Genomic DNA, 27,001 nt, shown 5'->3' with positions numbered 1-27,001 from the left:
TGAGACTAATATTAGTGAGGTATGTTTCTCTAAGACAGCATACTTGATGCATGGCAATCATTGACATGTATACTGTTTGTTTGCTGTACGCAAGAGTCCGTTTCGTTTACAACTTCTATTGATGACTTTATTCTTATTCAGGTATAGTTTGAAAGCGTTTGTGTGATCCAGGTCATTATTTTAGGGCAGTATGACCTCGTCTCATGTCAGTATAATATTGATTTTATTATAGAGGGTGGGGTTCTACCTGTCTCCATGATCCACGGGCAGATACCATACCCAATATGAATGACCCATTGTTAGTCCTACATGTAAGACCTGACGCTGATATTTATGTTGTGAGCGTCAAGCACCTAAACAAAATCAACATGTGCTATGTCTTACATGTAGGACTAGACTATGGTAGTCCTACAATCACGGGAGTCTAACGTTTTATCAATAAAGTACGGCGAAATCTCTGACAATATGAAATCACCTTATCGGTCAGACTCCTGTGCTACAATATAAGACCATGGACTTGATATTTATGTTTTCGACTTCGTAATACTAAAACGTAAATAACGTGTGATATTTCTTGCATCGTAGGACAACCTCGAGCTCAACCTTAGGGCAAGACAAAAGGATGTAATAAAATAAATACAAATATTTAAAAAAAAAATCCGCAACGTGTATTTTAGCCCTAGTCTACAATGTAAGGCATAGCACACGTTGGTTTTATTCCCCCCCCAAAAAAAAAATAATTTCGGGTATAGCACACGTTGGTTTTATTTCCCCCCCCCAAAAAAAAAATAATAATTTCGGGTGTTGTGTCTTACGTTGTGGGACTTATAGCCCAAGCCTAGACCAACAAGTAGGTCTCCGTTTTTTTTTTTCTTCTTCTGACAGTGTACACAACCACAGAATGGCTTCAGTCATATCCCCCAATTGTCAGCGATGGAGAAGATCCCATTCATTAATAATGGATTGATTGGTGGATGGACAGACAAGTACTGGGAGACAGTCCCACCTTTTTTTCAAAAATTCAAAATGAGCAGGATTAGAGTTATTTTTAAGTATTTGTGACTTACTGAACTTGATCAGCCTCGGTGATAATTATGAAAAGATTTAATATGATATCAGTACTTTGACAACAGTTCCTAAAGAATTTTTTTATAGCTGTAGTGGTCAGAAGCCAGAAACCAGAAGAGTTTATAGAATGATCTGTTGGCCATCGTTATGGCATAAATTTGCACCGGAAGAGAGAGCCAGCTGGAACGTTAGTAGTATTGCTCAAGAGCTGTCTTGAAGCGCTCCACTGATTGCACACATCACTGTTACTCAGATGAGTCCAGTCCACATTTGCTTTTCTGAAGAAAGAATTTCTAAATTGTTCAGTTGTACATTACTCAACTACAAAACATCTTCTATTATTTGATATTAGTTTTCTAATAATGTTTATACTTAAAAAATCTGGAAAAGATGTGGCTTTAATCTAGCAATTTTGTCTTAATGATTTTACAAATATATTTGGTGAGAGAGCTGGCACTAACCCCTAGACTACTTTATAGATATGCGTCAAACGAATCCTACTATGCCTGTCATTGAGTGTTGGTAGACCCAGGTTAGTTAACATTTTGGTGATGCATCCGGCTTTTCTGGTTTTGTAGTCACCAGATATAAATCTTGCTGCCTGGTGAGTACAAGTTTGTTATCACTGCTCTTCCTAAACTACCTGGAGGATTGCCATAAAAATTTTACAAGCACATTCATCCATAGGTATAGTTGGCCCTAAATGAAAATGGTGCTTTCTAGACATCAACTATGGCCAAGATAGCAGCCATTTTGAACAATCTTGTTACTGCTATTCCTCTTGAATAGATGATTCACCATGAGGTTTTCACTAAAAGATTTTTTTGTGAAGTTGGTCTTAATTGAAAATGTAACCTATCTGATGTGCAGTATGGCCACCATTACAGCCATCTTAAAAATATTATTACTCATCCAGAACAGAATATTATATGACATGAAGATTTTACCAGTAGATTTCTTATGATGTGTAGTTGGTCCTAGATGAAAATGCTTCCACTTGGACATCCATTATGGCTGTCATAGTAGCCATCACGGAAATCTTGTTATCACTGCACCTCCTGAATTGATAGTCATACCTTCATTGTTTTTTCACTAAAAAACTTTAAATATCAAATAGTTCTTAAATAAAAATGGTGCTGATCTAATATCCAATATGGCCGTCATGGCAGGCATCTGAAAGTTTTGTTATCAACATTGTTTATGAATGGAAAGTCATATAGACATGGTGTTTCAGCAGAAGATTTCTTATGATGACTAGTTGGTACTAAATGAAATGATGCCACCTGGATGGCAAATATGGCCATCACAGTGAGCATTTTGACAATCTTATTGCTACTCAGTCTCATTGGATAGTCATATCATCATGATGGTTTTCACCAGAAGACTTTTTATGGTGTCAAGTGGATCTCGAGTAAAAATAGTGCCAATCTGTTATTCAGTATGGCTGTCATAGTAGCCTTTTTTTTTTCAAAGCGCTATTCCTCCTCATTGGAAAGCCATATTTGTAATGTTATTTGTTATTGAAGAATAACTGCAGAAGGCATTCTACACTATTTATGAAATACAAGACATCAGTACAGCTAGGAAGGGGAGTAAAGCCTGCCCTGAAAGTATATTTCCCATGGAACATAAACCCTAGTGAATGTACAACATAAACCAGCTGTTGTCAGTTCTATTCCAGTGTGGAATATCTGATTACCTTTACTGTCGAGTGATATTTCAAAGCTACTTAGATTAAGGCTTACACTAAAATAGTGACATTGATGGTTTTCAGTATAGGGCTTCGTATGATAATAAATGAAAATGGTACCAATCTGACATCCATAATGACCACCATAGCAGCCATATTGAAAGTTTTGGTATTCCTACTTCTAAATGGAAAGTCATATTAACATGGGGTTTTCACAAGAAGACTAGTCATGTTATCTAGTTGGTATTATCTCAGATAAGGTTACCATTACAACCATCTTGAAAATTTTATTGGTACTTCTCCTAAATGGGAATTCATATTGACATGGGTTTTCACCAGAAGACTTCCTATTGTGTCTGTCTGGTCTTGAATGAAAATGATGCAGATTTGATTCAAATATGGCCACAATGGCGACCATCTTGAAAACATTGTAACTGCAACTCCACCAGAATTGATGGTCATATTGACAGAAGGTTTTCACCAAAAGAGGTCGTATGATATCTGGTTGGTCCTAAATGAAAATAATAACATGGAGGCGTTTACTATGGTTGCCACATTAATCATAATGAAGACCTTGTTACTAATATTCCAGAATGGCTGGTCATATTGGCATGGACACTTGATCACAAGTCTTACTGTGGCATCTGGTTCTGAATGATCATATTTGTATCCAGTTATAAGCAAAAAGAAAAAGAAATATCCTTCATTTGGGTTAATTTCATGAGAAACGTAGTAAAGGCCATTTATATATGATTTGCATGTTGTTGTAAAGATGATATCAGTGAAAAAGTTTACTAAGTTTACAAGGTGTGTCAAGTTTATAAGTAATAATACTGCATAACACTTAATAACTTGGTTACTCCAGCCGTGTGTGTGCATAAAGATATATATATATATATATATATATATATATATATATATATATATATATATATATATATATATATATATATATATATATTGGTTTATTTTGTTTTTTTCTTCAGATTTATGAACTCTGGCCTCAAATTTCTTCTGGATAAAGAAAATAAAATCATACATTCTGTCACCATCAGTCAAGTTCTGAATTTGGTACAGGTGGCAGAAAGTTCACTTTTGAAAATGTACTGAATGTAAATTTGTTAAGAATATACTGCAAATAATTGCATTTTGTGTGTGTCGCTTTAAAGATATTGATGTACTTGTATATGCTGTGACAGGGAAATGTTACAAACAGTAGTGTGTCTTCTCTCCACATCAAGAATGTGCAATCTGAGGTGGCAATTTAATTATTATTACTGCAGACACTGGATCAGAACATTGTGTCAAGAGTTGTTATCTTTGGTGGCACCTGTGTATGGACGCAAGAATCCACCACTAAAGTGCAGATGGCAGTTTGAACATTTTTGGAGTTTCAGACAAAGGCCCACTCATCCAGATGTACTCTACCTTGCAAAGAGCCTTGCTGCAAGTGGAATTGTACATTTACCTGTGTCTCTAACCAAAATTACTTACAGGACTATGTCCAGTAAAGCTTTAGCCCAACAAGGAACAACTATATTTGCTCTTTCCTCTGGTCATGGAAAATGTGGTGTTGCTGTTATTAGGATCTCAGGGCCACACGCACAGGTGGTCGTTCAGAAGATTGGAAGATTCCTGAAGCTTCCACCAGCAAGAAATGCTGTACTTAGGCGTTTAATGGATCCAGAGACTGGTGGTCCAATTGATAGAGGATTGGTTTTGTGGTTTCCTGGTTTGTATATTTAATGTAAATCAAAATATTTTGTTGTCATTCAGATTAGGTGACCTTTTCTTTAATTTCCAGAAAGTTTTCTTCAATTGTAAGCATCAAATAAGCATTAGAATGATGTTGTTAAATTTATTTTAATTATAAGAATGACTTTGTTTAAACCTTTTGTAGTTATGAGAACATGTTGTTTAAACTTTTTGTAGTCATGAAAATGATTTTGTTTAAACTGGTTATAAGAATGACTTTATTTAAACATTTTATTGCATAATTTATAAGATGATAGGATTCTTCATTTGTACAAGGATGTTTTTTTATGTCAGTCATTGTAATGAAATTCTTTCTGTCAGAATAGGTGAAGCTGACTGTAATCATTTATTTCTTCTCTGATACTGGAGTTCATGAGGCTTTGATTAAAAGTATTTTTGTTTGCCCACACTCAATCCACCTTGATAGAGTTGGGTTAGTAAGTAGAAAGCAACATTTTTCCATCAGGACTGTTTCTTTGTAAAAGCCAATGGTAAAGTGTTCCTGCTGTATTATCCCTCCAGGTCCCCAAAGCTTTACTGGGGAGGATTGTGCAGAATTCCATGTTCATGGTGGTCCAGCAGTTGTTGGGGCACTCCTCCAGACCCTTGCTAGATTTCCTGGTTGCCATGCAGCAGAGCCAGGAGAGTTTGCCAAAAGGTGAGTATAAACCACCATATTTGTTCCATATTTAAATTTAATCAAGTAATTAATTTAAAAATCTTCAGAAAATTTAGAATTTTCTTGCCCATCAGATTGCAAATTTTAATTTTATACTCTGCTTGCCATAGACCAGGAGAGCTTATGGGATGGTCTATGGTCCATCATATGTCATTCAGTTATCCATTATATTATGACTCTATGGTCTTGAAATAAGAATTAGAAAAGAGTAAACACCAAAAAGTTTTGTAAAGTTCAACAAATAATTTATTTCCCTAAAATACAAAGTGAAAATGTAAGAGGAACTTATGATATTGCTAATTAAATCCCAAATAAGCCAAGAATTACTAACACAAGTCCTAATGAATACAGTTCTGAATAAACTTTAGTGCTGAAGGTGTTGATTTGCCTGTAGTGGCCTGTGGTCTCTAATGTACTAATATACCAATGGCCAGAATGGTATTGATGTGCCAACAGTCTTTTGTTGAATCACAGTAATATAAATCCAAGGTTTCCTACTTTGAATTCACTATAATTCCCAGTTAATGTCTCTTTCTAAGAATATTATAGAACACTTTATGTTTCCAGAGAAGAATAATTTGAATTAAATAATTTCTGCCCAAATCAAACACTGAACAAAAGAATGATTCTGCCTCAAGATCTTATACAATGAATGAATAGTTACTAGTTAAAGAAAGATTAATAAAAACTAAGACACAAAAGAAGAGCCAGGATGTTAAAAGGTGATTTCCAGAACAATCCAAGCTATAATTTGACAAGGTCTATTACTAAAATTATAACATAGAATGTGGTAAACGTCAGGTAGAACAGGTATTTCATGGGGAATTTCCAATGTTCTTGAGTCAGATTGAGCTAAACATGTTGCTTACAAAACCAACATCAATTACTCTGGTCAGGTAGAAAATGAACTTGATTTTGGACAAAGTCAGCTATAAAATACAATTTTACATAATCCATAACATGCATTATAATGAATAAAGAAATGAACAAGCAATGTAAATTAAATATACATAACAATTCAAGTTTGTTATTGCAGTTCCTCTTAAACTACTTCAAGGATTGCCATGAAACTTTACAAACACAGTCATCCCATAATCTAGTTGGTCCTAGATGAAAATGATACCACTCAGACATTCAGTATGACTGCCCAGCTGCCATCTTGAAAGTCTTCCTTCTTATTGTTACTCCTCCTTAATGGTTGTATGAACATGGAGTTTCCACTAAAAGACATTTATGATGTCCAGTTGGTTCTTGTGATCTCTAGAATTGCTTTTGTAAATGTAACCACATTGGTGAAGTTGATCAATCAGTGTGAGTATGCTGTAGGTACTTGAAATTATAAAATATTCTTGAGGGACCAATAACCTTATGATGCGTATATGTTGCCATCATCCATCTGAATTTTTGCTCCACTTCATCTGGTGTGTCCAAAGCACTCTCAGAAAATGTTATTTTCAGAGAATTATTTCATTTAACTTGACCACAGTTGGAATTATTAAGTATTTTAAAGAACGTTTAGTTCTTTTGTTGTTTGACAGCCGCTATTATTGCCTATTAAGGTGCTGCAAATGCTTGTCATTATATGTTATCACATGTATGGTGTATTATTTTGTATCATATATTCAGTGTCATTATATATTATCACATGTATGGTGTATTATTTTGTATCATATATTCAGTGTCATTATATGTTATCACATGTATGGTGTATTATTTTGTATCATATATTCAGTGTCATTATATATTATCACATGTATGGTGTATTATTTTGTATCATATATTCAATGTCATTATATGTTACCACATGTATGGTGTATTATTTTGTATCATATATTCAATGTCATAATACGTTATCACATGTATGGTGTATTTGTAGCATATATTCAGTGTCATTATATATTATCACATGTATGGTGTATTATTTTGTATCATATATTCAATGTCATTATGTGTTATCACATGTATGGTGTATTATTATGTATCATATATTTAATGTCATGATATGTTAACACATGTATGGTGTATTATTTTGTATCATATATTCAATATCATTGCTAACAAATTATTTTAAATGCATAATTTGTACCTTTTGCTTTTACTGTATGAAATAAAACATGCTTTTCTCCTCAAACACTTCCAGATTTAATAATAAGAAGAAAGAAACACATGACCTTAAAAATATCCAGAGAATATTGGGAGCCAATCCAGGGTGATCATATGATGGGAATCAAACCCACAACCTATTGGTCAGGAGTCCAGTGTCTTAACTAGTTAGCAAACACAGCACTGTACTATAGAGACTTGAGTAGTTTCCAATATCTCCAGGGGTGAGTACTGAGGGAGATAAGGACAGTTCCTGATTATTCATTGTTGTATCAGCAAGATCTTTAACACAGGTGTTTATGTCACCAGTGTGAGCAACAGCAAGACATAGGTAACAGCAGACTATTCCATGACTGGCTTATGTAGTTCAACTGACATATGAGGCTCCATGACGGAAGTATGATTTATTTTTGTACAGTGCTACATGTGATGAACTTAGTGTGACAAACCTGACACTGAAATTTCTATTAACCAACATGACCACCAACATTCAGCCAATGGATGTGCAGGGTTACTACAAAAAGCTGCTAGTTCTTAATTTTATAGAGTGCATTAAAAAAAAACCTTTGTGAAAGACACCTGGACTTAAGTAGAATCTTCAAATACAGCCAACTGCTTGTGACACACAAACATACTACAAGACACATCACAGATTCAAGAAGTACTAATCGTAACAGTTTTGATGATGATAATAGTAGAAGTGAAGTCCAATAGGTAGTTAGGAAGTCAAACACAAAGTAGTACCTAAAATCCACTGCAAGCATGAGTCATGTTTGGATTTTTAGGAGCCCTATACACTATCTGGTTCATGTTTTATAGGGCTTTTATTAATGGGAAGCTGGACCTGACAGAGGTGGAAGGGCTGGGGGACCTAATTCATGCAGAAACTGAGGCACAACGGAGACAAGCCCTACGTCAGATGGAGGGGGACCTTAGCAAGCTCTACACTGACTGGAGGGAGCGACTCATCAAGGTAAAAAGCTTAGTTTTGCATGTGTCATTCCATCAAGAATTGATCAATAATAATTGTATAAAATTTGCCTCAGCAAAGAAGTATCAGTGAAACTCATTAATCACTCTTCTCAGTTACTAGATGGCATGAGTGTACCATAGTATTTCTATAATGGTTCTCTGTTTCAGGAGGCTTTGCTTATGATGATAATGAAACAGAGAACTAAAAGATCAATTTGGTACACATAATCCATCAGGAGAGAAATGACTTGTTTGGATACAAGTGTCACAGTACTGCCCTCAATTTTTTTTAATGAATTTTTCTCATGCATGAAATATATTATTTCTTCTTAAAAGTACCAAAAAGAATGTATAAATTTGAATACAAGACAATCGTGGCATGGCTCCTGAAATTTTATATACATGTATTTTTCTTGTACATGAAAACATTTCTTCTTAAGTTTAAAAAAAATAATGTAAAAGTATTATCATATTTGGGAAGAGATCACGTATGAATTTGAATATAAAACAAATGAGGCATACCTCCTAAAGTTTTAAAATTTCATCAATTTCTAGAAGTTTGGTGCTAAAATAACATCGGAAATATGAGTATCTTAACCAATGGCTGAGCCTGTTGAGGACTTTGATTTTAAGTTTATTGTCGAAAGATTTGTGCTCATAAGTATTAATCTTATTGATACTGATCCACTGACAATAAATTCATTAAGTATTCTTTGTTTGTCTTCGGTGGATTCAGTATACAATCATGCTCAAACAATATCTGACATCTATTTGTTCTTTAAACTGCTTACTTAACCAAGCACCAGACAATGCAGCATTTGATAAAAGATTCTCAACTGAATTTTTAATCAGTTAATTTAAGTACATTGCTAATCATCAAAGTCAATTGCAGAGTCAAAACTTATTCAAATTATGCTGCAACCATTTATTAAATACCAAAAAACGAAAGCCACCAATATGTGCATGGCGTTGCACAAACCCGTCAAATGAACAGTTTGAGCAATACATGTTACCAAGAGTGAATACAGGATATTCTGATGCAGCAATTTTAAGGAGAAACATATGTTCCTGCAAATTGCTTGTGTCATACATACGTTGATGAGTTTTGGGAATATAAACCAATCTGTCACTGGTAGAAGTTTGGGAGTGTGTTTCTCCATAACAGGGCCTCACCAAGTGTCCTGGCTGGCAAAGAGAAGATTATATATACATATATATATATATATATATATATATATATATATATATATATATATATATATATATATATATATATATATATATATATATATATATATAGTGGTAACTTATGGATGATAAACTGTGTAAGTTCATGGAGCTAAACTGTAGAGTGATATTCAAATCAGGATACAAGTGGGAAAACTGGTGAGTTCCTAAAGCAGCACAATGATAGAACTGTATAGTTAAAAGAGAGTTGAATAACAGGACTTGAATCATTTTCTATTAATTTTATTTCATTTAACATTTTATTACCATCACTAGAGGTAGTGTTAGTGGGAATGTGTGAGTGTTTGCATTATTAGTGTTATTGGTCAATAAATGTAATGTTATTTGTGTATTTTCTGCTGACTGTCTTTGTTCTTTGTGTGATTATTGCCTGTCCCAAACATTCACCCTTCCACTTCTTATTTGACTAAGAGATGGGAGTTCGTGACAGGCATGGCTTTGTGGTGTTGTTAGATGCAGTCAGTTGACCACTGAATAATGCGATCCATTCCCTATGAAAGTGACTCCATTGTTGATTTACAGTTATTGTTGTCGTAGTCATTCTAACCAATAGGTGTAAAAGTGTTATTTAGTGGACTTTAACAATGGATAACTAGACATGGAAATGTAAAGCTTTTACCATTTAAGAGAAGAATGAGGCCCTGGACAGGATTAAGGTGGATGTTTGAATTCATCAATTGAGGAATATGATTGAATTTGCCAAGAGCAAATGTCTCAGTAACAGAAAGCAGCTGAAAATCATTCAGTTTAAAAAGAAACAATAGAGTATTTGGATTTGTAGAAGAGAAAATTTTAGTAGTATGAAATTAATTAAAAACAACATTTATTGACCTTGGATGTACTGAACCATAAATATGCTTCATCTTTCATTACGTAGTTTTTCTATTTTTTTCCACACTGAATTCAAACAATGATTTGTGACAATTGCTGAATATTGTAAACCTGTGTGCATATTTTTGAATGGATTACATTTATTGGGAATTCACTGCATGTGATGAGATCAGCATCTCAGTACACAGTGTTGATTAGACATCTATTTATAAACTGTATGCATGTTTATGTACCAATGTCTAGTTCTCTGAATAGAGTAAAATTTTACATATGCAATCAAAGTTTACACTACATGTTTTCTCATTTGATAAGATTGTAACCATGCAAATGAAGGACATATTTTTGCTCTCACTTTTATTACCTCCCAATCCTCTTCCCTGCCATTTTGTTTGGTGCATGCATCATTTTCTTCAGCTAGCTGACTTGGATGGTTATAACACGGTTCAGTATATAACACTGTTGGGTTCTATGGACCCTGACCATACATTATAGTGTGGTCACACTCTATGTGTGTTTTGTTTAAGCATTTTTTTAATGCCCTAACTATCAGTGTTTTAACACAAATGTATGGCCATAAAATAATCTGTCCCAAAGAAACTAAATTTTAATCCACATACATCTTTACTCTATATTTAGGATTTCACTGACACATATTTACATTTGACCCTCACAAAGTGTATGACTTTCACACATAATATAAGATTTAAATTGTTATCGTTGAATCTTTTAACAATATTTAAGTGCATATTCAAAAAGTGGTTGATTGTTTCTATTTCAGTGTGTTGCCAAAATTGAGGCTTTCATAGATTTTAGTGAGGATCAGAATATTGAAGATGATGTTATTGGAACAGGTTGGTTGAGCAAAAAACTGGAACTATAGGTCATTCCATAAAATTAGAAGTAGCAGATTTTTAAAAATTAAAATTATGAAGCAGTGGGTTTTCACTAAAGACTTTTTGTGTCTTGTTGGACCTAAATGAAAATGGTGGCAGTCTGACATCCAGTTAGGCCGCCAGAGCAGCCTTCTTGAAAACTTGTTATTGTTTCCTTCCTTAACAGAAAGTCATAAGACCATTAGTTCAGTCCAGATTGATATCTGGTTGTTAAGTACATATTGTTTGGTGAACACTGATATTGATGTTAATAATATTGCCATTAATAAACATCACTGACAGAGTTCAGTACACTACAGTTATTATTCTGGAGACAAAAAAGTTACTTAAAAAGTAAAATTATTTTCTGGATTTATGATCAAAATGCAATTTTTTCCTAATGCAGTCATTGAGCAAGAATCCAAGTCATTATACATCAATGGTGATAAAGTCTTATTTAGATGTATCTTACCAGCCTGACATTTTATTTTTTATTTGTCTCTAAACCTTGGGGATATATGAAGGTATATAATGGTGATATCTGTGTGTCGCTTAAAGGAAAATTATTTCTTTGGCCTGAAATTTAGCTTGGTTGTAATTGGATGGCCTGAAATTTAGCTTGGTTGTAATTGAATGGCCTGAAATTTAGCTTGATTGTAATTGGATGGCCTGAAAATTTAGCTTGATTTTATTTTAATTGGATTGACATAAAATTTAACTTTTGATTGGACATGAGTGAAGCATATACCTAAATTACAGTTATAGTTCTTCAATGGAGTTATTCCCAACTCTTAGTCTTATAAATGGTTTGTACCTTTTTTAATTTTTTTAAGAAAATGTTATCATTGGGGAAAAACAGCCAGAAGAATCCATTATTCACTAAAGTATCCTACACTATCTTTTGTCTGAAACGTAACTGATTGTCATTACATTTCCTGCACCATCAATGTAAATATATGTCCAGTGTAATGCAGGTTTTTACATTGGCATTTGATTGAGTACCACCTATACTGCTCGATCATGTTTGGTGCCTCCTGCACAGCTAGTTCATGTCATGTATGACCAGTACTGATAGTTCATGTTGTATACCTCATACATTACTAGATCGAATTGTGTACCACCTATAGTGCTAGATCATGTTGTGTACCACCTATAGTGCTAGATCATGTTGTGTACCACTTATAGTGCTAGGTCATGTTGTGTACCACATGTAGTGCTTAATCATGTTGTGTACCACCTATAGTGCTAGATCATATTGTGTACCACCTATACTGCTAGATCATATTGTGTACCTACTATACTACTAGAACTTGTGTACCTCCTGTACTGCTAGCTCAAGTTGAGAACCACCTATGCTGCTATATATATGTGTACCATCTGTGAAGCTAGATCATGTTGGATTCCACCTAAGCTGCTAGAGCATGTAGTATACCACCTATACTGCTAGATCATGTTGTGTACCATATATAGTGCTAGGTGTTGTGTACCACCAATACTGCTAGATCATGTTGTGTACCATCTGTGCTGCTAGATCATGTGTACCATCTGTGCCACTAGATCATGTTGTGTACCACCTGTGCTCCTAGATCATGTTGTGTACCATGTGTACTGCTAGATGTTGTGTACCATGAATACTTCTAGATCATGTTGTGTACCTTCTGTACTGCTAGATCTTAATGTGTACCATGTATACTGCTAGATGTTGTGTACCATGAATACTGCTAGATCATGTTGTGTACCATGTATACTGCTAGATCATGTGTACCATGTATATTGCTAGTGCTACATCATTTTGTGTACCACCTTGTAAGATCTTGAGACTTAAAACATATGGAATTTATGGTAGTAATACTCACAAGAATAATATAATTTTAATATGCCCTTTGTTGCACCTTGATTGTGCTGTCAGGAGAACATTTTATGCCCCTCCCCCTCTGCCATATTTATCAAGATTGTGGGATTTGTTAAATTTAGAAGAGACAGACAGTTTTTGGTTTGAAAATGTCCCATGAGCCTATTCAGTATGCAGCACTTTATGCTTTCAGTTTGAAAGCTGAGGTTAGTTTGATTTCATGATGTGGGTATGAATAACCAAGAAAACAGAGGGATATTGCTGCGTATCTGGATTTTTCTAGTTATCTCCACCTGTTTCTAAATGTTTCTCTGTAATTTAAGAATACTGTAAATGACACCTGTAACTTTTGTGCAAATTGAAGTGTGTTGTATTACGGTATTTGTTACACTTACATATTTTTGCTGCAGGTCAGTTATTTGGTGCAAATTTATATCACTACATTTCAGATACTGAAAATTTACTTTAACCTAATGATATCAAAATATTATGACCATGAGTGTAATTTTATTGTCAGTGAACACAGAAGTCATTGTGTTGGCAAGGGAGCTCCAAAGCCATCTGAATGACAATCGGCGAGGTGAGAGACTGAGGGGTGGGGTGCATGTGACAATCCTTGGGGAACCCAACGTGGGAAAGAGCAGTCTCCTTAATGCAATATGTAAGAATATCAAAGTCACATCTTAGTATTGTTATGCCAGTCTCACTGTTTTTTCATACATATTATTGATGTTTACAATGCTTGTGTAACAGGACTGAAGCCAGGTTGGAATGAAAACTCTGAGAAAGAAATGATGTTAATGAGATGTTTATATATTTTGCATCTGAATGATAAACTTACAGCTTTCACCACGTTTATGTTCCCATCCTTGGCTGGCAACCTCTGTCTAAGAATATTATTTAAGAGCACTTTGCATTTCCAGTGAATAAATAGTTTGAATAAATAAATTCCTCCCAAGTGAAATAATGAACACAACAATAAGATTTCTGTTTCAAATGTTATTGCAGGAATGAGTATAAACAAGATTATAAAACTCTCTACCTGACCTAGCATTTTCTAGAAATACTATGACTTAAAGGATATTTCCATTCTAGAACAGGTTGTTTACAAAATAATGTTACCATAATTGTAATAAAGATGTGGTAAACATCAGGTAGGCTAATTATTTTTGTGGGGAAAATCAATGTCCTAGACCCAGACCCAAATACATAAGTTTGTTTCTATTAATAGTGATTTTAATATTTAACCCCAGAAAAATATTAGCAATCTATTATTTGTTTACCAAAATAAAATTTACTGGTCAGGAACACGAAGAACTTGATTTTAGATAAGGTCAAGTCCAAGTAACAATCACACTAAATATAACCATGGAGAAAAACTAGTAAATAATACAAATTAAATATGCATAACACCTCAACATTTCCAGTTGTTAGGTCCTGTATAGGAATGTTAGCTTTCAATAGTTCTGGTCAGAAATGGCATCTCAGTTTTATTCCTGTGATGGAAAAAGGATCAGTTGTTTATCTAACAATACACACAGGGATTTCCAACCAAGCATTTGGTAATTCCTATCAAGACTCTGCTTTACCCTGATGCTGTTCACCTGGTGTTGCACAAAACCATAACTTCTTGACCAGTGGCAGTACCACTATAGTACAAGTCACATGGGTCATGTATGCACATTTACCCATTTTAAATTAAATATAAATTGTCCCTTTAAAATTTAACACTAATTTTCTTTAACCAAAGTCTATGCAATCCTGATTATTGAATGCTCTGCACCTGAACTGTCACCAAGAAATTTCAAGACGAAAATTATATATTGCTATGGACTTTTACAATGGTGGTCTTGTACTAAACTTGAGTTAAAATAAGAGCGTGTTGAGTGGAATCATCACAATCTCTAAATTGTGTCTTTATTATTATTATTATTATAACAGACATTAATATTGATCATAAATGATAAAGATTTATTTCTTGTTGTATGTATAATTCTTCTATACACTGTACAAACTTGCTTAATGTAATAAAACAATTAGTTTGCTGAAGCTAGTTAACAGTTGGCTATTATGTTGAATATATGCAGCTAGCTACAGTGGTGTGTAAGGGACCTGAGTGAATATACATCTATTAATAGAACTGCATATAAGTAGATCTGGCATAGAAGTTACATGTGCTTGTGTGCATCTAGGGTGCTGTACAGTTTATCCCACAACATGTATCTAGAGAGCTAGAACCTATCAGGTGACTGTGGATAAGTAAACTGCAGGGAAACAATTTTACAAATATAAGCAGTTTGCAACTGGCTGTCTTCAAATAAAATATATTAGTCCTCAAAACATAATCATTCACTGTGTACCTTGTCAAATGATACAGTGGAATTTTGGGCATAAAACCCATTTAAAACAGCTATCAGTTGTGATAATGCTGAGATACTGCACACTAGATTTCAGAATAATTATAATCCTGAGGGTTTTTTGTGTTTAATACCCATTGACCAAGACTTATGTTGGATGTTTTATTCTTGATTCAGGTCAGAGACCTGCGGCCATAGTTACTCCCATTGCTGGCACCACACGTGACATTATTGAGACTGCTGTCAATCTTGGTGGCTATCCAGTGCTGCTGAGCGATACAGCTGGCCTCAGAGAAACAGAAGATTTGGTGGAAAAAGAGGGCATAGAGAGGGCCCTCAAGAGGTACATGTATCATATATTCATTATATACTCTTGGATAAGGTCTCCATCAACCTGAAAAAGTCTTAAACCAATTAATTCAAGGTAGATTATTCACACCCATGACAAAGTGTCACTTCAGACATGATTAAGTCGGCTTGGAGAAAACAGTACTGAGCTGCTGCTGTTTATTCAGCAGTTATATGTATTAAACTTATTTAGTAATATTGAGGTTTTTTGTGTTCATTTGCTCAGATGAACAACAAATACAAGGAAACGATACCATTCCTAAATGGAACTGATCAGAAGATGCAACTTAAGTGAATATTCAAACGAGGATCAATGTACAGAACATACAAACAAATATCATTGATATATTGAAAAATCACTATGATTGACCAATGTGTAGAATTTATACACAGATGCAGCAGTGGGTTAACTCAAACCGGTGTTTTGAAATAGCAAAGTCCACATATAAACCACTCTCAGGTAATGTTCTATGCTGAAATGAAATCAAGTACATTTTCATTGATATCTGTATAGCATTGACATTAAGTACACATAATTCAGTGACAGTGAATTTTAACCAAACTTTGTATTTATTTGCATTGCAATTAAAAAGTTAGCTGTCATCATACTGATACTGGTTATAAGGTTAAATGTCTTTATTTGGCTTGTGAGCATGGTAGTGCTAACAGGTGTCAATGTCTTTATCAAACCATATTTTTGAATATATTTGAAGACAATCTTAAATGATGCCACTTAAATAACTTTATTTTCTGAAGAAGAAAAAAACACATTTAATTATAAATTTAATGAAACTTAGGATGTGGATATATCTTGACATGGTCTGAGATAGGTTAAGTGATGTTCAGTTCTTGATATCTGGTTCAGTATCAAAGGTCATGACAAAGAATTTTGTACCATACAAAGGTATCTGATGGACGTTTTAACTTGGACACTCGAGAAAATATTTTTTACCAAATTTGATTGATGGATGTTGGAATTTTTCAAGAATATCAAAGATTGTTTTTGAAGAATAAAAGGACAGAAGAAACTATTCTACCATTATTAACCCAGATAACTGGATCATCCACATTTTCCGGATAGCATATTTGAAACATTTGTAATAATTTTAAGTAGTAAAAAAATTATCCAGACACCAAGATTTTATGTTTTACACTGACGAAAAAAGATTTTAATTAAAATGTAAAATAAATCTTGATTTATCTGTAATAAAAAAAATGGTACCAATCTTGTTATCTGCTATTTCCTCTACATAAGTGGTCATATCAACATTGTGTTTTCACTAAAAGACGTCTTGTGGTGTCTACTTGATCCTACATGAAAATGGTGACAGTCTGGCATTCATGCCACAGCAGGCTGCTAGACAATCTTTTTATTGCTTCTCCTCCTAAATAAAAGTCATATTGATATGGGGTTGTCACAAGAAGACTTCCTAAGACTGATTGGTCCTAAAGGAAAATGTTGCTACTTGGACATCCAATATGGTTGCCACATTAGTCAGCTTAAAAATTTTATGACTACTTTTCCTAAGTGTCTAAATGAATGTTCATATCATTATGAGGCTTTCATTAAAAGACTTTTTACACTGATTTGTTGATCATAAATCAAAATGGTGCTCATCTGACATCCAATTTGTAGCCCTCTTGAAATCCTTGTTTTTGCTACTCCTCTTATAGGGAAAGTCATTTTGACATGGGGTTTTCATCAGAAGAGTTCTTATGGTATGAACTCTGGTCCTAAAGTGGCACTCTACAGTTTTGTATTTTGCATAGGGTTAGAATTTTAAAGAAAAAGAATTTCCCCAGATTTCCTCACTGGTTATACTGTTTAAAAAAGACTTTGTATATCTTAGGTATTGTTCAAAGAACCTTTAATTCCCTTTATTTTGGTGTATGATTGATGTGTGTAATATGGGTTATAGAGTATATGGCTTGGCCTTACTCCAGATGTGCACCTTTCAAAAACTGATAATTCTACTTGGTCATTTTAACTTCTTGGACTTCAGAGGTAAGTTGTTAAAAAGGGAGCCGATAACATTTTTACATTTTATGTATTTGGTAATTCATCAATTGCACTTTCAGAAGCTGGTATTGTTTAGTTGGGCAAAATTCAGTTTCCTGATTTTAATAGGTGCTAAAGATAGTGTACTTTAGGCTAATTCAGGTTGATTTTTTTTTAGCACAAGGGAGCAGTCATTTAGCTAGCAGTGTGCTTAGATCATGTACAATTTCCATAAATACAATATCCAAAGAAATGTAAGTCACATTACATTAATGTAGCATAGAGATATGCCAACATTCTCCACTGTGCATGTTTCAAATGCAAACAACTTTACCTTACATATGTCACTCTCTCAAAAGTGCATAATAACTGGTGAGTGCCCACTAAATGGAAATGACTGACCCTCAATAAGGCAACCATTGTGGCCATCTTGAAAATTAAATTCATGGAGATTGCAAACGTGAAAGCCATAAAAATTACCACCAGACAGAAATTAGTGAATTTACAGTACTATTTTTAGTTGTATAGTCAACTTTGTATATTACTGTGAATGCACAATTTATCATGGGGTACCAATTTTCACAGATTTTGAGGTTGATAAAAACTATGAATTTAAAGATGTAGTGAATAGTAATTCTGCTGTGGAAACAAAAGGTCTACTTTTGAAATCCACACAATTTATCAATGAAAAGACCATTTTTTAAATAAAGCCATGAAAAATGTATAGCCATAAAATATAAAAATTCAGTGTTTCATATTATATCAGTGTTCACATTGAAAGCCAGCTGGTGATAGAATTTATTATTCATGTTTATTTTTCAGCTGGCTTTTTTCCTCCATAATCCTACATAGAATTCACTTAATGTGATTTGGTTTGAGTTTTAGGGCACAGCAACTCATTTAATTTACTGGGTGCTGATACAATTGGAGTCAAGTGCCTTGCCCAAGGACACACTACAGTAGCTGACTCAGGCTGATCCAATGCTAGGATTTGAACCTGCACACTTTTAGTTGTGAGTCCAGCATGCTGACCACTGAGCCACTGTTGTTCCTGGACACTTATTGTGAACTCAGTTGTTTGCTCAATAATTTTCTTCTGCAATCTTTGTTTTATTATATACATTAAGCCAAGTCAAATTAATGGTGCATTAAATGAGTGACAATCTCAGTTTTATTTTTGTTTGGTTGAACTTCCATTTTGAAATGACATATATATTTTAAATAAAGTTGACTTCATTTTGTATCAAAAATTGCACACACCTCATGAAAGAAAAAAATGTTCCAGTAACTATAATGCATGACTCCTTGCAGAAAAGTATATGCTTTATGAAAAAATTAGTGTTAGTATTTACCGTCATACAAACTTTACTGGCAATGCAGCATTAATTAGTTCTGTTTGTCAAAGCTGTTATGTGATGTCACAATGAAGTCGGGATGAATGGGATACATGGATTGAGAATTTTTAATTGACGTGTGAAGATGAAAATTTTAATTTCAAAGTTTTAATATTGGGTTTCGGTTTTATGTCATTGACAATGTATAATACTATTTTGTTTATGACATTTAGTTTCAAGTGTGCAATAAACAAATTATTTTATCTGTACTGAAAACTCATAATGTGGACTAGTTGTTTTAAAGGATCAACTTGCAAGCTTGTCAGCCACTGCTAAATATATTTGACTATATGAATAATTTGTCATTAAAAAAACAAATAAACTATATGTTCATTGTATTTTTCCCAGGTTAGTATGCATCACTGAATACAAAAAAAACCTGTTTATGGTGAAATGCTTTTCAGGTGGTCACTAATTAAGTGGTTAATATCTTAATCCTGTGGACAAGAGGAAGTGTCACAACAAATGCCATGATGCGACATCTTACTTAGGAAAATGAGTATCTTATTGTTCTGTTGGTAATTCTAGAATGCTTTGTTTAAAAAAAGCCACCATAGAATTCTCTCTCTCTCTCTCTCTCATGGTAAATTTTTCATTCAGATTTTTCATTCAGCTTGGACACAAATGAGAAAAGGAGAAGAAACCTCCAGTCAGTAGTCAACATAGTGTTATTGTGGATTAGGAAAACATTCAGCTGCAAAAATCAGTCTTTATCCAGTTACATTATCAATAATATATGAACATGTTCAACTGCAAACAACATAGACCCTGATCTGCTGTCACATAATGTGCCAGCAGATCAAGATCTGTGTTGTTTGCTTTACTGATTACTTGTAACAATCAGCATAGACCCAGATTTGCTGTTGAATTATACAACAGCAGATCTGGGTCTGTGCAGTTTGCAGTTGGACTTATAACAGGGGTCAAGCTAGACTTTGCTTTCAATAAATATATTTGCCCAATGGTTTTAAAAAATAGACAATCTGGTAATCCCCAGCGATGCCTACCATTATTTCTACATGACAGTTTACAGGTTCACTTACCACTCTGGTGGCCTAGTGGTAAGAGCATCCGCCTTAGATGCGGGAGGTCGTGGGTTCGATCCCTGGCCGAGTCATACCGAAGACTTACAAAAATGGTACTAACAGCCGCCTCGCTGGGCGTTCAGCATTAAGAGGTTAGTGTTAGGACTGGTCAGCCTGGTGTCAGGATAATGTGACTGAGTGGGACATCATGCTACATGTCTGTGGCATGATGCCCTAGTGCTAGACATCACTATAAACTGCCACATTGCAGACATCGTAGCGATATGACTGAAAAAGTGTTAAAGCTACATTAAAAATCCAAATCACATCACAACACACACAACACAGGTTCACTAATGGTTTCAAACTGATTTTATGAGAAAAGATGTATAAGCTGCAGTTAAAATATCCAGATCACCAATTCTGTTCCTAAAAAAACATAAATTGCTATTTTCATACTATTGTTATAGTTTCAAAACACAAGTTTGTATATTTTTATCATTAAAGGAAAACATGTGGAAATCGGGCAGCAACAGTTGCCTACTTACACGGGAAAAGGTTAATGCTCAATCAGCTATCAAAACAATGGCTATTGATATAAACAATAGCTATTTTGAGGGCTTGATGCCTACATTTCACCTTGAGCAACAACATAACACTGGAACTCACCTGGTTAAGGTGAATGGGCATTTAGAAAATGACTCACTCAAAATACATTTTAAAAAATGACCGGGTGAAGTCATTTTCACTTTCGTATCAGAAGAAAGTGAAGTTTACATTTTTTAGGAGACTTAGTCGCTCACATCGTCTGATAGCATGACTCTGCTTATAAGCAAGTATATTTGGTAATACACTGTACCGTACACACCTGCTTATGAGCAAGTATATTTGGTAATACACTGTTCTATACACACCTGCTTATAAGCAAGTATATTTGGTAATACACTGTACTATACACACCTGCTTATAAGCAAGTATATTTGGTAATACACTGTACTAAACACACCTGCTTATAAGCAAGTATATTTGGTAATACACTGTACTATACACACCTGCTTATAAGCAAGTATATTTGGTAATACTATACCAGGGATGGTCCTGGCTTTTAAAAAGCTGTCGCCAAAAAGATCGCCAACCTCAATATTTTGTCGCCAATTTTCAAAAAGTGTCGCCAGAACAAGTAGTGTACATTTTTCCAAGTGTTAATTTAGTCTTTTAATATAACAGGCAATGAAAATTACAAAAGATGGGTTAGTTAATACTCTAATTACAACAAGCATTAACAAAATGTTACAAAGTGTTACATGAAGATCCGTTGCGATCTTAGGGCTGCCCACTTGTTGAATGCAGTTTCAAAGTCTAATTTTTCACATCTGTACATGCTGATTCTCATGAAATTCTCGAGAGATGAGATGCAGAGTTTATTTCTGATGTCAGTTTTTATGAGGTTCATCTTACTGAATCCACGTTCACAGTCCACAGTGCTGACAGGTGACACCAGTAGTCTATCAGCAGGTCCCCCCCCCCCATAGCTAGCTTCACAAAGCTTGTAGTGAATTGCTTCCTAAATCCCAAGAATGATCACTGAATGCTGTATAAATTTTTCAAGACAAGCAAAATAGGATCACCATTCCCACGAATGAAACTTACACGAGTCAACACCTGGCAATATTGTACCGTATATATAAGCATAAATTCACACCCAATTTAGGGATTCTTTCACTCCCGTATTTTGAGAAATAAATAATTATTATTAATTATGCAAAACTTGTTGTTTTGTTTTTTTGTTATTTCTTGTTGCGGAGTTTAAGTCTCTGCAGCCGTAACATGGCAAAAGGAAAAGATCAATGAGTAAAATGCTGCACTGGCGACAGATATAATTGTGATTGAGATTTTTTGCATTTGCTTTGTATTTATACGCAGTAGTTGGTACTTCAAAGGTTATCAGTTTTCTATGAAGGTTCAGCAAAACAATTGTATTGGTATATGTAAAAAAAAAACAAAAACGGAAGGATTGGCCATTCAATTAATTGTATCTGTTCTATTCGTGTCTTCAGAAGTCGGACAGTCGTAGGTATAGTTCGGTAGCATGATTGACTGTATCACAGCATACAGTACTCTCCCCAGATGTCAGCATAAGCAGATTATGATGTAACAATGCACTGTAAAGATGGGGTTGTCAATACGAACAAAGGATGATTAAAGATCGTTTGTGTAACAGATAGATTCCTATGCATTGCTTAGTCAAGTGTGTGGCTTCCTTTCGTTCTCCCTTATAATTTATCCAGTCCAAATCCATGATTGTATGTACAAATTAAATAACCAAAAAGTCTGTCGCAAAAAAAATCGCCAGATGGGATATTTTTGTCGCCAGTAAGGGAAAAAAATCGCAATTTGCGACATTGGCGAAGCCCAGGACGATCCCTGCTATACACACCTGCTTATAAGCAAGTATATTTGGTAATACACACTACTAAACACACCTGCTTATAAGCAAGTATATTTGGTAATACACTGTACTAAACACCTGCTTATGAGCAAGTATATTTGGTAATACACTGTACTATACACATACAAGTTTTTTTGTTTTGCTTTGCATTAACATTCAGTGAATTTGAAAGTCTTAAAGCACATACTCATAATGACAGTTTCATTACAATTTTAATTTATGCAGTTATTTTGTGAAATAAAATCACTGAATTTATTAACATTTCCTATATCATTTTTTAAAATGTAGGCACTATTTGACTATATTGTTATCTGTTCTCTCACATAAATACAACACCCATTTATACAGAACTCAAATATACTAAGTAATTTGTCTTGTCCCCTAGATGTTGTATTGACCAGGTTTGACTGTATTATATATGGAATTTGTTCTTTTCTGATGCTTTTCCAAACATTTTGCATTGGCAGAAACACTCAGTGAATTCAGTTTTGTGTAGTGGGCAGCTCAGAGTTTTAGATTTTTTGATGTAGTGAGCTTGTGATTAAAACCCGCAACATATGAATACATTTTTCTTGAAGAAATCCACAGATCTTGAAAATATTGTACACTTTTTTCAATCAGGGGCATATATAGTACTCTTAGTGTTAAACTATCCATCTTTCTGCCTGGCACATACTCTGTCATTTGCACAACAAGCTGTGCAGTTTTTGTTGGATTACTGTGAAAATAGTAATATTATGGTAATCACCTGATGATGCACATATCACGTCACTGTTTTCTGCCAATTTTTATAAGAGTTATTACTCTTTTTTACTTGCAGCTGAATGTAGAATATGATAGAAACTTCTGAATGCAACGAGTCTCACAAATATTCAGTTGATTGCCATAAAACTTCAGAAATGTTATGGTTATCATCTGAAGATGTGCATCATTGTGCTTCTGCACTGTTTTAAAGAATTACGGCCCTTTTTGCTTGCAGTCTGGTGTAGTTTCTGACGGAATCTTGTGAACACAACTAATCTCACCGTTTTCATTTGATTGCTGTGCAATTTTGTTACAAACTGTGCTTATCATTTTGAAAATATGAATATTGACAAATGACTTTGATCTCACAATTTATGTTCAGACTATTGCACTATTATGTCATCAAGCTCTCTGCTGTGTCATTTGGAACTACCTCAACTATTTCTGCTAGAGCAAATTATGCCTCAAATATATGTTGGCACAGTAATTGGCAGAAAAATTTTACATTTTCTTTGCCAGAAATTTCTCCACCAAATAAGAAACCCAATGTATTTGGACCATCTCATCTATTTCTTTTGATAAACTGTTACATTGATAAAGAGATTGTAAATGAAAAAGTTTGATCATTTGTAAATTCTAGGTAAATCCTTGTCTTGCGGCAGTCAACATACATTCGAGGTATTATCGAAGTGATTGATCTCAAAGTTGCGAATGATGCTGTATAAGGCAAAATATTGTGGATGTATCTTGCAGCTTTTTTACTGATCACTTTGAAACTCTGAACATACTTTGGTCATCAAATAAAAATGCACTTATTGGCTAATCTTTGTGCTTTGATGATTTTTGTAAGAGTTGTCACCCTTTTTGACTTCAAGCTTGATGCATTTATAGAATACAATTTTGTGCATGCAGCTACTCATCCACTGTTAGTGTATTAACATGAAACTTAGTGCATATTATCCTTTTCATCAGAAGATATGCATGTTGACTAATACTTCTATTTACCTTTTTTCACTATATACTCAAACTGGAATAGGGGTAGAATGCAGTAGAGGCATTGGCATATTTACATGCATACAATTGCTCACCATCCTTCTAGTTTTTGGACATGTAGTGTATGATTGATAATGAATTGATAACAATTTCTCAAGACGTGAAATGATTTTGCCACATTTAATTGGAGGTTAATTTGTAGAAATTTAAATTTGTAAATAACTGCAGCATTACCATTTTACATTTATATTTGTAGAGCTAAACAGACCGATATAATTGTTCTTGTTCTTGAGGCCAAGCACATTCTGCAGCAGTTGTCGTCTGGGAAAGGGAGCTTCTGCTTGTCAGAATTTGTTGAGAAGCATCTAAGAGATTTAGGACTAAAAGTTGGAACAAAGTCAAAGCTGGTAACATCTGATGATAAACATGACAGGGAGCACCATGGAGACCAGAATTCTTTATTGGACAGTAGACATAATGAACTTACTGCTAGAGCTGCTTTCAGTAGAACAGATTATGAATACATTCATAGCAATTCTTATAGAACAGTGCAGCAACATCAACAAGATCCAGAATCTTTTCTGGTTAAATGCTATCCAACTCAACAAGACAAGGGTGATTTTATACCTGATTTAATTATGATTCTTAACAAAAGTGACATTTTAACAGATAGAGACAAAGAAGAATTAAGACATTTTCTTTCTTATACAAACATGCAGACAGGGAACTTGACAAGCCTAATGAGTGAGAACTCAGTCTGTATTCTGTCCTGCCAAGACGGTGAGGGGTTTCAGCATTTCCTACAAGTCCTGAAGGATAGAGTGGAATCACTGTAAGAGTTAACTTATCATCCATTAATATGGTTACAAACCATCAACATGGACATGCACATGCACAAATCTCTCTCTCTCAATTCTAAATTTCAGATTCAATTCATCTGTATAACATTGGCATGAAGACATGCTAATAATCCCAAGACAAAACTCTACAGGTATACTGCCCTTGATGAAGCATATCATTTTTGTATTGATCAAAGGGGTCAAATGTCTAAAAACTAAACAATGTACTATACCATTCTCTAAAGTATTCACTTTTTTTAATAGCATTCAAAATCTGGTCTACTTGTCATAAAATGCCTCAACAATTATAAAAAAAATCCAAGCTCAGATTTTACATTGATGAGTTCTACACCCTTATCTTAAAAGCAGGTCACTGTTACCCATAAGTCACACTAACGTGACTCTGCATCAATTTAATATTTTTACTATTCATGCTTTAATCATTTAAACTAAATGACTGTATGTCTCTTGGTACATCAGTCATACCAATAAAGGTCACTTTGACTTATATTTTGCATTTTCTGGCTTAGGTTAGGTTTTTGCATTGATATAGGCTTTTGGCATGCTGTATACTATGCTATCTATAATCATGAAACATGGGGATATATCTTGATTAGCACTACTGCCTCCCTTATTTCAGTAGTGGGCAATTATGGCCTATATTGTACACTTAATTGATTAAGTCTACATTTTCTGCTTGATGTTCATTTCTCTGGCACTGTTCTTGCGAGGATCATTAAAATGATTAAATGTACCAGTGTTAGTACAATAATTATGCAACAAAGACAGCTTACTATTCCCTGTATTTCATCCTTCACTGACTTTAGTTAAGCTTTTGCATTGAGTTCTTGACCATGATCTCCATTAATTGCCTCCTTCATAGGAACCACTTCTTTGTCATTCGCAGATATTGGTCTTCCAGAACATGGGTCATCTTCTGTGGAACATCATTAAAATAACAAAACCACCTCAGAATCATGGGGTATGACGGATAGAAAAGAATTGATAGAAAAGATTATTCTTTTATGTCTTTCATGCTTGTCACAGTAGGCAGGTGGTTTCACAGTATGTCAGTACATTACTGACTACATAGTGCTGTGTAATAGTTAAAATTAAAAATTTTAAAAATTTAAAGATTGTGAAAAGATTCTGTAATTAGAGATAGGGCCAAGATCACTTTAGTCTGAATTTATTTTTTGCTTGATCATGTTTATAATATCTATTGGAAACTAGTAAAAGTAGTGATGAAGTATTAATCACTGATTACACTTTGGTTTTCTCACTGTAGATTTGCCAGCCTTGCTTACATGAAACTGTTCTGTATGTTAAGGCTTACTTCACTACAAGTCAGTTATTCAGAATAACATGAAATATCTTTATTTATACTGTATGTTATTGAACTTTGTCAGCAAAAATTAGGTAATATTGTACTTTGTTTCTTTTCTACTTTTCTTTGAAATTTGATATTGCAAAAGTTTAAACAAGTTATTTATATATGAGTTACCTTGTACAATAATATTTACTTTCAGATGTACAAATCCCCTAGCTTCTGTTCCAAGTCTAACCCAGGTAAGACATAGATCTCATCTGGAGAACTGTGTGAGACACCTCATTTTATACCAAGACAAGCTACAGGAGGAAGATTATGTACTTGCTGCCCAAGCTCTAAGAAGAGCATTAAGAGAGATTGGAAAACTCACTGGCAAAATTACCTCCGAGGACATTTTAGATGTTATTTTCAGGGATTTCTGTATTGGAAAATAAAAAATAGATGAAGTTGTTA

The 27,001-nt window shown here is 34.2% G+C and overlaps 1 protein-coding gene across 3 annotated transcripts; it reads left to right on the top strand.

The window, feature by feature from the left end:
• The first annotated feature begins 152 nt into the window (after positions 1 to 152).
• On the top strand, positions 153 to 27,001 carry LOC149801604 (5-taurinomethyluridine-[tRNA] synthase subunit GTPB3, mitochondrial-like). 3 transcript variants are annotated; one of them, XM_089955864.1, is made up of 9 exons: positions 153 to 205; positions 3,745 to 4,490; positions 5,036 to 5,171; positions 8,115 to 8,268; positions 11,125 to 11,197; positions 13,588 to 13,650; positions 15,605 to 15,770; positions 24,636 to 25,211; positions 26,748 to 27,001. In XM_089955864.1, exons 2-9 carry the CDS (start codon positions 3,962 to 3,964, stop codon positions 26,980 to 26,982), a joined length of 1,932 nt encoding a protein of 643 aa, XP_089811990.1. In that variant the 5' UTR covers positions 153 to 205; positions 3,745 to 3,961; the 3' UTR covers positions 26,983 to 27,001. The 3 variants fall into 3 exon arrangements, with proteins under 3 accessions (XP_089811990.1, XP_089811987.1, XP_089811988.1); XM_089955861.1 differs by having other exon boundaries at positions 13,588 to 13,731; XM_089955862.1 differs by having other exon boundaries at positions 173 to 311; positions 13,588 to 13,731.

This window comes from Sinohyriopsis cumingii, chromosome 4, assembly GCF_028554795.1.
Source record: "Sinohyriopsis cumingii isolate HCF-2022 chromosome 4, ASM2855479v2, whole genome shotgun sequence".
Lineage (NCBI taxonomy): Eukaryota > Metazoa > Mollusca > Bivalvia > Unionida > Unionidae > Sinohyriopsis > Sinohyriopsis cumingii.
Note: the sequence above shows the minus strand (reverse complement) of the source record. Positions and strands in the feature narration are given on the sequence as shown.

Excerpts from the sequence above, each read along its gene's own strand:
- LOC149801604 (XM_089955861.1), top strand. The coding sequence starts at position 3,962 with ATGTTACAAACAGTAGTGTGTCTTCTCTCCACATCAAGAATGTGCAAT. Across the intron at positions 8,269-11,124 it reads GGAGGGAGCGACTCATCAAG|TGTGTTGCCAAAATTGAGGC; the intron begins GTAAAAAGCTTA and ends TTTCTATTTCAG. Across the intron at positions 25,212-26,747 it reads AAGGATAGAGTGGAATCACT|ATGTACAAATCCCCTAGCTT; the intron begins GTAAGAGTTAAC and ends ATTTACTTTCAG.